The following is an 11,415-nucleotide window of genomic DNA, read 5'->3' as shown; positions in this document are numbered from 1 at the left end:
GGAGAGGAGAGGGGAGAGGACAGGAGAGGACAGGAGAGGACAGGAGAGGACAGGAGAGGACAGGAGAGGGGAAGGTTACATCAAGCTTAAACTTGACTCTACCACTTTGACCTTTTGCCCCTAGTTCTGTCTTCTGGAACCAAGAAAAATAAGACTAATCTCTCTTCTACATGACAGGCTTTCAGATAGTCAAAGATAGCTATCATACCTCTGTGAAGACTTCTCCTCTCTAAGTTAAATATCCCTAACTCATTCAATTACTCAGGCAGTCAATCAGTAAATATTTGAGTCCATACTATGGGTAAGAAAGACATGCTGCTAGCTACTGGCTAATTGTTCTAGACACTATTCCTGTGACCGCCTTTATTTCAACATTCCAAGCCCCTTCACCATATTAGTCAACCTACTTTGAACAGACTTCAGTTTGTCTTAAAAAATGTGACCCCCATCCCCACAACTGCAATTGTGGCTTCATCAGCTCTAGGCAAAGTAAGCCAGAATCATCTTCCTCATTCTGAACATTAAAAAGCCCAAATGAAATTCATTCCTTTTTTTTAAGTAATAACTTCTGGTTTTTGACAATTATTGAGCTTCCAGACCCAAGACAACCCAGACCTTTCTTTGGTTCCTAGAACTGCTGCCAAGTCTGTCTGTGGTCACATTCCCACTGATTCTTCTGAACCCTGTTTCTTTTCTTCTTGTTAGCTATGGCCCTTTGTTTTAGCTCCCTCAGATCTTTAGGAATCTTGTTTCTCTTAGTCAACATATTATTCTACCTAGAGTTGTAACCTGCAAATTGGATAAACTTTCTTCATTCAAATCAACAAACAAAATGGACAAACCATTGGATACATAAGGTGATTAGATCATTTGAACTCCAGTCAATTTAGATTTTTGAGATTTTAAAGGGGGGAAAAAACCTATATTCACTTCAACAGACTCCCTACTACTTAGTCTTTATGTATTCAAATAATCAACCAATAAACATTTACTAAGAACCTACTACGTGCCAGGCACTGTGCTAAGTGCTGGGGATACAAAAAGACAGCCCCTCCTCCTGAGTCTACAGTCTAATGAGGCAGCCTCTTCTCCTACCAGTCCATCCTTCATATCACTGCCAGACCAAAACAAAAGATAAACAAGCAAACAAAACCCTCCACAATCCACAATATCACTTCCATCATGCAAAGCTAAAATTCAAGAATTCACCCAGGTGCCCCTTTACCCACAGGATAAAACTCAAACTCAATATGGCCACTAAGGTCACCTACAATTTAGTTCTATCTTTCTCTTGGTAGTAACTCTGCTGATATCTAGTTCAGTTCAGTTATTTTTCAGTCCTGTCCAACTCTTTGGCGTTTTCTTGGCAAATATACTGGAGTGGTTTTCCATTTTCTTCTCCAGTTCATTTTACACATGAGGAAACTGAGGCAAACAAGGCTAAGTGACTTGCCCGGGGTCACACAGCTAGTAACTGTCTGTGGCTGGATTTGAACTCAGAAAGAGGAATCTTCTTGAGTGCAGACCCAGTACTCTGGCCACCATGCCACTTAGCTATCCCATGGGGCTATTCAGATAAAATCTGTCTGTTCTATCTTCACCTGCTCAGGTGGTATCTTTTGACAGCTCAGCCAAACATCATTAGGGCACTCAGGAACCAGAGTTTTAAGGACACTGGAAGCTGATTTAACAATTTTTTTAATGGTTCTAGGCAGGGGCCTGAATATATACTAGGTTGTTGCTGTTCTGGAAACACTGGTTCAGCAGTGGCCAAGACGGAATCCTCCAGCTGTTTAACACCTCATTTAACACCTCTTAAGTAACTAGAATTTCTAGCTGGAGGCCAGCATCTCCAAGGAGATGGATCCTCTTATTAGATGTTGCAGGACAGTTAGAGCCCTCAGCATAACCACATCCTAAATCACTTAAAATTTTTTTAAACCTTTTTCTTCTGTCTTAGAATGAATACTAAGTATTGGGTCCAAGGCAGAAGAGGGTAAGGGTTAGGGAATGCGGGTTAAGGGACTTGCCCAGGGTCACATAGCTAGGAAGTATCTGAGGCCAGATTTGACCCCAGGATCTCCTATTTCTAGGCCTCGATCCCAACCTACTGTGCCACCTAGCTGCTCCCTCCCTCCCCAATCCCTTTTAATACTTTTTTTTTAAAAAAACCTAAAATCGGTTACAGATTTCTTGCAATGTTATAATAATAACAAATCACACTGTAAGTCATTAAAGATTTATAAAAGACTTTTCCTTACTTGTAGGATAGATATTTTTCAGATAAAGAGTTGGAGATTCAGACAAGTGAAATGACTTGTTCTGGGTCAAATTATAATAGAATCAGAAGATCTGAACCTCATTTTCCTCCCTCTAAAAGAGAAAAAAAGCCAGTGTACCCACCCCTGTACCACACTCTCTCTTGAAGTGTATTTCAGCTGATGAAGAGCATCCCAACAGTGGTTTGTGTTGGAAGTGGGCACATTGTTAGCCCCCATAGATCTATCCACTGGGGTCCCTTCACAGCACAAAGATGGCCCTGGCAGCCCAGCCCTTCCTCCTCACCCCCTCCTGCCATCCCCATCCCTAGTCGCTGGCCACAAAGTAAAGATGGGGCCGGTCAGAAGGTAGCCAAGGACAGCATCCAGATGTGCTGGTGCAGGACGGCCGCCCCGGCCCTGCTGTGCCTCCCCCAGCATCCCCAAAAGCATCCCGGTGGGTGCCTCGTCTGGGCAGACTGGCTGGGCTGCAGCCCTACATCCCTCAGGCAGCTCATCACTCAAGCCTCCTGCTGAGGCCAGCAGCTGCAGGACTGTTTCTGAGGCGACTAACTGCATTTGGCACGGACTGGGTCAGAGAAATGAATGACTCTCCCGAGTCATCTGTCTTCATTAGTGTTCAAAAAGCCAGAGCTCATGGAGCTGGGAGGCCTCACCGCCTGTTTCCCTGGGCTAAAGAAAAAAGAAAAAGAAAACAACAACCACAAAGCCTCAGCTGGAAGTCAAAGATGCTCCGCCTGAGTCCTGGGACCAGGGTGAACCGGAGATCAGGCCAGTCTGGGTCTTTCCCGGACAGGCTCCTTTGTCAAGGGAATCCAGAGGCAGCTGAGAAACTAGGGCTAATAAAGAAGCGACGAGGGCTAGGGCTGCCGAGGCACATGGGGCCACCTCCAATAACTGGAAATATTACCCTGGGCAGTCCTCCATTCAGAGCACTACCTAGGCCAGGGCTGCCCCCCACCCCAGGATGCTGAGAGGAGGAGGAAATCATTCTTTCTCTGGGTTTTCAGAAAGTGCCTTCTCCTGACTTCATGCCTCTCTGTTCTTGGCCCACGGCCCATGTCTCTGCAGAAGTAGAGGGGAAAGAGGGGTTCATACACCAGGAGAAAGTAAAGGAACGGAGCAAGAGGCAGGCAAAGTGGGACGGTGTCAGGAGAGTGTAGAAAAGGAGAAAATAAGCATTTATGGCACCTCCTCTGTTTCAGGCACTATGCAGATACCTCATTTGATCCTCACAACAACCCCAGGAGGTGTGGCTTCTTATTATCCCCATTTTACAGTTGAGAAAACTGAGGCAAAAAAAAAAAGTTAATAAACTTTTCTAGGGTCATACGGCTAGAGTGTGAGGCAATATTTGAACTCGAATCTTCCTGATTCCAGGTACAATACTCTAGGCACTCTGAAGAGGCAAATAGGCTACCCTCCCTTATAGTGTGTGCCTGTAGCCACGGTCAGACTGTTTTCTCTGAAGCCTCTGTTCTTCCTTTGACTTTGTCTGTCTTTGTCCTCAGTGGAAAAAAAAAATCCTAGTTAAAATACAGATCTGCCTCCACTAAAGTCCTGTCTCTGCCAGGTAGAGAGCAGACCCTGGTGTCCCAAGAACTAAGCCAATGAAATTCCCCCTCTGGTGGGTCCTACTAAACTAGGAAGGTTTCTTTTATAGCCTAGGAATAGACTAAGGTGGCTTAGCTCCCGGGACCAACCCAACTCTGTTCTTAGAGGCTTATCACCGAGAATGGCTTTGGGGTGATGAATTTTGGGAGCAAAGTAAGTCTCAAAGAATGTCTACTCAGTCAAAGAAGGGCTGTGATCTGTCTGGGTGGAGGGGCTACCCACAGCGAAGAAATCATGGGCCAGCGGATGACGATGCAACATAAAATGCAGCGTATGCTGTTCCCCATGTTGATGCCCTGGGACAAAGCTCTGCCTACATTGCCCTCGTCACTGATCAAGGGGAAGATAATACCCAAAACTAAAGTTCCTCTAGAGAGAGAGCTTTTCCTTAAATTCACTGGAAAACAGCAAGATGATATTTCTTTTGTTTCACATAGAGAAACTGAATAAACTCTAACGGTCACCTCTGACCTCTAGGATCAAATAAAACTCCTATATTTGGCATTTCAAACTCTTCACAGACTGAAGTCAATCTACCTTCCCAGTTTTATAATATATTACTCCCCTTCACACAGATTACAATCTAGTCAAACTGGTCTTCCTGTGATTTCTCACACATAACTCCATCTCCTTTCTCCACACCTTTGCCCAGGCTGTTCCTTATTCCTGGAATGCCCTCCTTCCTTATTTCTGTTTCTTAGTTTTCTTCAAGACTTTATTCAAGGGGGCAGCTGGGTAGCTCAGTGGATTGAGAGTCAGGCCTGGAGAGGGGAAGTCCTGGGTTCAAATCTGGCCTCAGATACTTCCCAGCTGTGTGACCCTGGGCAAGTCACTTGACCCCCATTGCCTAGCCCTTACTGCTCTTCTGCCTTGGAGCCTATACTCAGTATTGACTCCAAGACAGAAGATAAGGGTTTTAAAAAAAAGACTTTATTCAAGTACCACCTCTTATGTGAAACCCTTCTGATCTCCCAGATGCTCATGCCTTTACTCGTCCAATTATTTTGTATCCATTTTTGTTTATATTTATATGTATATATTTTTGTGTATACTCAGACACAGATGCAGTAGAGACAAAGACATGGACATTAACCTAGACAATGATATAGATAGAAGCTGTACATTGACCCTGACAAACAATGACACTGGCATAATTTTAGACATACATACAAGTTGTCTCCCATAATGGAACATCAGCTTCCTCTAGCCAGTCTGTATATTTTTGTCTTTCTATCACCAGCACCTCATACAGCACCCGGCACAAAAGAGGAGCTTAATAAATGTTTGTCGATTGATTGATCAACTATCTCTACACCCAAATGTACTGCCTTTATTTTTCTTTAAAGTCTTTTTTGTCTATGACAACCTGAAAAAATGGAAAAGTAATGCAGTGTAAAGAATCAAATACTGAACTGACAGTCAGGAAACCCAAGTCCTATTTCTAGCTTTGCCCCTAAACTACCTGTCTGACCTAATCATTCATTTGGTGTTTTTTTTTTAAATAATATTTTCTCCAATTACATGTAAAAACACTTTTTGATATTGTTTTACAAAAAGTTTTTGAGTTCTATAATTTTTTTAACCTTATCTTCTGTCTTAGAATCGATACTCAGTATTGGTTCCAAGGCAAAAGAGCAGTAAGGGCTGGGCAATTGGGATTAAATGCCTCACCCAGGACATGTTTGAGGCTAGATTCGAACCCAACTCCTCCTGTTTCCAATCTGGCTCTCTATCCACTGGACAACCTAGCTGTCCCTTATAATTTGTTTTTTTAAAGGACACTAGGCAGATTCCAAATCACTTTCTCATACTTTATCTCATTTGAGACTGCAAACCACCATATGAATAATCATATCCATCTTATAGATGAGGAAACTGAGACCCGGTTAACTTGTTCAAGGTTACACAGCAAGTGAATGGACTCAAAATCAGGTCTCTTGAATTGAAATCTAGTCCTTTCTGAATCACACTTTCCTCATCCATAAAATCAGGATTCCTAAAATGACATCTCTGTGACCTCTTTCCCATGCTGCAGCCAATGACCTCTGAACGATAGCAATTTTATGACGATAGAATCTAACTTAAGAACTCATTCTACAGAATAATAACAAATTGGGTTTCTAAGCTCCGAGATCTCACAGGATAATAATGGCACTTTGTTAACCCTGATACCTAATGGTGACCCTGGAAGGTGTAGCCTCATCTTGTGGTGTACTCTGGGGCATTCTGGGCATTGGTTTGAGGCTAAATATCACACCCCATCCTGCCAGGAAAGAACTTTCTTCTCTGAGTAGGTCTCAGAGAATCCCTGTCCCAGGGATACAAATAGGTCCTAACCTTTGGGGACCTCTCAGGAAAGGAAAAAGGCTAGGAAGGAAGAGAGGAGGAAATTAGGAGTAGGAAGTAATGACTACAGGAGTTTCTCCCACAAAAGGTAGTTCATATGGGGTAGTACCGTGATGTTGTACAGGGTCTCAGATGCAGACAGGATAGTAACATTCTGAAAGACATCCTTTGCTTGCTAAAAAGGGAGACATAAAGGAGAAAAAAAAGGTGATAAGTAAATTGTAGGCTCATAAATGTAAAGCAGAAAGGGCCCTTGAGGCTTAATCTAGTCCAATCCCTTTACTTATACAGATGAGGAATCCAAAGCCTAGAAAAGCTTAAGTGATTTGTCCAATGAAGGTCACACAGATAGAAAGAGACAGAGCCAGGGGCAGCTGGGTAGCTCAGTGGATTTCGAGCCAAGCCTAGAGATGGGAGGTCCTAGGTTCAAATCTGACCTCAGACACTTCCTAGCTGTGTGACCCTGGGCAAGTCACTCGACCCCCATTGCCTAGCCCTTACCACTCTTCTGCCTTGGAGCCAATACACAGTATTTACTCCAAGAGGGAAGGTAAGGGTTTAAAAAAAAAAAGAAAAGAAAGAGACAGAGCCCAAATTCAAACCCATGCCTCATGACCCCAAATTCAACACTCTTATGGTATAGAGGATAGAGTACTAGACTTGGATTCTGGAAGACCTGAGTTCAAGTCCAATGTCAGTTATTTACTTGTTGTGTGCCTCTGGGCAAGTCATGCTATCTGCCTTAGTTTCCTCATCTGTAAAATAGGTTAATGGCAAGAACCTCCCAGGATTGTTGTGAGGATCAAATGAGATAATAGTTGTGAAGAATTTACACACCTTAAAGGGTCATATAAATGCTAGCTAGCTATTAGGATATTCTCCTGGAGCTTGCCAGGAGGCACTTGTTTTGAATAAGGTCTGGGGCATACCTAGACCCACCCCCATTGCCACCTGAGTCCATACTCACAATTGCATTTTTTATTCCCTGGAAGCTCTTTTCTATATGATGTATATCCATGGAGATCAGACACCTTCTGAGAGACCAGCTTTGTGCCAGCAACAGAAGAAGGGTGGTGCACAAAAGACCGAGAGGAAATCCAGAGTGCTTCATTGTCCTGAAGGAGATGGGAGATAGCTGCCCAGCTGGAAATACTTCTGAAAAAAAAATCTCCCATCATCTCCCTTCTTAAATTCTTGGAGCAAATAGTGCTAAACCCAATAAGGAGACCTCATAATCTGAAGATCATGAAACTTCACAAAAGTGTGTGACCCAATCTGACTTTCTTGAATCAATTACATTTCAATGACTCGTCCCCTATCCAATTTACTCATCCCAAAGCACAATAAAATGTTTTTAATTCTCAGAGAACATATTTGTCTGAGCATCACTCTGGGTATGAGTCAGCACAACTCGCTCTGTAAAAAGGGGTTAGGGGTGGGTGGAAAGAATTGTTGTTTTTCACAATTTAATAAGAAAAAACAGAGTTCAAAAAAATGCCCCAGGAATTAGTCAACAATTCAATTCAACTGATATTTATCTGGGACCTTTCTGTGGGTAAGGCCCCATACCAGGTGCTATAAGAACTTTGATAAGCAATAAATGTATATCCACTATCCTCCAACCCCCAAAATGAATTTGGAGAGAAAGGTAAAAACAGAGGTTATCAATAATAATTGTTTAAAAGATTATTTCCTTCACCCCCACCCCAAAGAGGCAAGACCTTGTCACCATCTAGTCCCAATGTGTCTCTCATTTTACTCAGGCTTAAAATTAATTGAAGCCAACCACAGAAATTACTCCTCCTCATGCCCCCCTACATATACTCACACACCAAATGAAATGGGAAAAGAGGTAATAAAATATCTCCTCTCAAGTTAAGTAAAGAGAGGACATATGATATAGTGGAAGAATCACAGAACTAAGTCAGAACACTGGGGTTCAAGTCTTGCCTTTCATGTTCTATGACCTCTAGCAAGTTACTTCCTCTCTTTGGGCCTCAGTTTCCTCCTTTGTAATAAAATAAAAGAGAGTGTAATTCTCAAAGCACCAACTATTTCTACTACTATGGAACTTCCTATGCCTCCTTAAGGAACCAGGGATCTCCATTTTAATCCTTGAGATCCGTCCCTGTCATTCTCTGTCTGTCTGTCTGTCTGTCTGTCTGTCTATCTGTCTTTCTTCTCTCCTATTCCTCTCTCCCTTTCCCTTTCTTCTTCTTCCTCTCTGTCTCTCAGTCTCTGTCACTGTCTCTGTTTCTGTCTGTCTCTCTTACCTGGAAAATATCATTGGCAGATAATAAATCTTCTGGGAATAACACTAGTGATTTCACTGGGTCTTGGCTCATCTTCCTCTACCTTCTTCTGGTGATGGTCTACCAGATCCTGTTTTCCTTCTCACATTCAACCTTTGTGAGACAGGATGTCAGGTCTCTGCTTAAAGATCTCTAATGAGGGGACCCCCACCATCTCCTGAGACAATGCATTCTAATCTATTTATAGATGGCTTGAATTGTTAGTTTTTCTGCCATTAAGCTGACATTAGACTCTACACTCTTGCACTTCAACATGTCACTCTTGGTTTTCCCTTCTGGGACAAAACAGAATTGATTTACTCTTCCAAATAACAACTTTTGAAATACTTGAAGAAAACTATCCCTTCCCATCGAGTCTTCTCTATTCCAGGCTAAACACACCCAGTTCCTTCCACTAATCATCATATGACATGCATTTCAGGTCTTCACCATATTAATTGCCCTTCTCTGGATGATCTGAAGTTCATCAGTATCCATTTTTCAACTGTAACTGAACATTACACTCCAGATGGCATCCAGCAAGGTCTCAATGCCACAGAACTATCACTTCCTTATGCCTAGAAGATATGACCCTTACTATGACCCAAGATAACATTAGATGTTTTGGCTGCCACATTATACCACTGAACCAAGTTGAATTTTCAGTCCACTAAAATCCACAGCTCTTTTTCAGAACAACTGCTAGAGAAGCAACTAGGTGACTCAGTGGATAGAAAGCCAGTGCTGGAAAAGGGAAGCCCTGGGTTCAAATTTGATCTCAGACACTTCCTAGCTGTGTGATCCTGAGCAAATCACTTGCCTAGCCCTTATTCTTCTGCCTTAGAACCCATACTTAGTATCCATTCTAAGACAGAAAATAATGGTTTAAAAAACAAACAAAAAAATTTGTTAGCTCATCTTACCTGCTCCATCTTTACAATTAAGAAGTTGATTTCTTTCTTTTTTCCTTCCTTCCTTCCTTCCTTTTCTGACTTATCCAGGCTCACAAGCTAGGAAGTATCTGAGGCCATATTTGAACCCAGAACTCCAGGCTTTGAATAAGTTGATTTCTTTTTGTACTTAAGTGTGAGGCTTCATGTTTATCCCACTTGAATTTTATCTTATTAGATTCAGCCCAGAGTTCTAGCCTGTTAAGACCATTTTGGATATTGACTCTGTCTTACCCTCCCAACTATGCCTTCTTCCAAGTCATTGATGAAATATTAAATAAGGCAGGATTAAGCACAGATCCCCAGGGCATTCCACTGGAGACCTCTTGCCAAATTGACATTAAAGGATTAACAACTACTCTTTAGTCCGGCCATTGACCCAGTTCCAAATGCACAAAGTTTTATTAATGGTTAGTCTGCTTTTCTACATTTTTTCCATAAGAATAGCATGTAATATAGTACCAAAGACTTTGTTAAAATCTCAGGAAATTCTCTCTGGTACTTCCCTTATCTACTAATTTAGCAATTTTCTTAACAACAAATAAAGAAAGATAGTCTAGCTTGACCTCTCTTCAATGAAGCCATATTGACTCTGTAATCTTTGTATTATATTTCACCTTTGTATTCCTGGCACCTAGGACAGAACCTTGTAGGATTTTTAATGAAGCAGTTAGGTAATACAGTGGATAGAGTTCTGCTTCTCAAGTGAGGGAAAACCCGAGTTCAAATTCAGCCTCAGCTACTTAACTAGCTGTGTGACTCAGAGCAAGACACTTAATCTCTGCCTGAATTTCATCAACTGTAAACAGAGATAAGAACACCACATACCTCACACAAGGCTCAAATGAGAGAATATTTGTAAAGTGATTATGTGTGATATAGAAGGTGCTATATAAATACTATTCCCTTCCCTTTCCTGGAAGGACAGAAAGTTATAGTGGAAAGAATATTGGACCTAGATTTGAATTCCAGCTCAGCTATTTTCTAACTATGTTATCATGAATAACTTATAGTTTCCAAATCTATAGAATGAGGGAGATGAATGAAATGATTGATTCTTCTCTGTCCTAGATCCTATGATTTTAATATCAATTGAATTAGATTGAGTAGCAAATCCTAGATGAAATAAATTCCTCTCTCTCTCTCTCTCTCTCTTTGTCTCAGTCTGTCTATCTCTGCCTCTGTCTGTCTGTCTCTGATTCCATGTGTCTCTCTGTCTCTGTCTCTCTGTCACAAAAGAAAAATTTACCACTAGCCTTCCACTTCAACAAGATAGAGAATTTCCTACACACAATAATAAACATAGAACTAGTAGAAACCTGGGAAATCATCAAGCCAACTTCTTCATTGGACAGATGAGGAAACTGAGGTTTAAAGTAATAAAAATGTCCTGCCTGGGACCTCACAGGTAAAAAGTAGGAAGGGGTGGCTAGGTAGCTCAGTGGAAGAGAGCCAGAGCTAAAGATGGGAGGTCCTGGGTTCAAATCAAAACACATTTCTTAGCTGTGGACCCCTGGGCAAGTCACTTGACTCCAGTTGTCTAGCCCTTACCACTCTTTTGCCTTAGAACTGATACTTAGCATTGATTCTAAGATGGAAAGTGAGAGTTTTTTTTTAAAGTGAAAGAAAGGAAGGAAGGAAGGAAGGAAGGAAGGAAGGAAGGAAGGAAGGAAGGAAGCAAGGAAGGAAGGAAGAAAGAAAGAAAGAAAGAAAGAAAGAAAGAAAGAGAGAGAGAAAGAAAGGGAGGGAGGAAGGAAGAAGGGAAGAAGGGAAGGAAGGAAGGAAAGAAGGAAGGAAGGAAGGAATCACAATTTGAACCCAGATCTTCTATCTTCAATCTAATGCTCTTTCAGTTTCACCAAATAACACTGACATGAACACATATAAGTTGCTTAAAACAAAAGTCCTAAGAGAAGCATAGGTTCAGATGAAGGA

General features: G+C 41.8%; 1 protein-coding gene across 1 annotated transcript in view; it reads right to left on the bottom strand.

The window, feature by feature from the left end:
• IL19 (interleukin 19) overlaps positions 1–11,415 on the bottom strand; it is a 17,313-nt gene that overhangs the window by 4,475 nt on the left and 1,423 nt on the right. The window contains exons 2-3 of the mRNA XM_044674941.1: positions 7,207–7,394; positions 6,349–6,414 (exon numbers count right to left, since the gene is read on the bottom strand). Coding sequence (XP_044530876.1) covers positions 6,349–6,414; positions 7,207–7,394 — 254 coding nt within the window. The remainder of the gene's footprint in view (positions 1–6,348; positions 6,415–7,206; positions 7,395–11,415) is intronic.

Source organism: Gracilinanus agilis, chromosome 4 (genome assembly GCF_016433145.1).
Source record: "Gracilinanus agilis isolate LMUSP501 chromosome 4, AgileGrace, whole genome shotgun sequence".
In the NCBI taxonomy this organism is placed as follows: domain Eukaryota; kingdom Metazoa; phylum Chordata; class Mammalia; order Didelphimorphia; family Didelphidae; genus Gracilinanus; species Gracilinanus agilis.
This window is presented reverse-complemented; position numbering and strand designations above follow the sequence as displayed.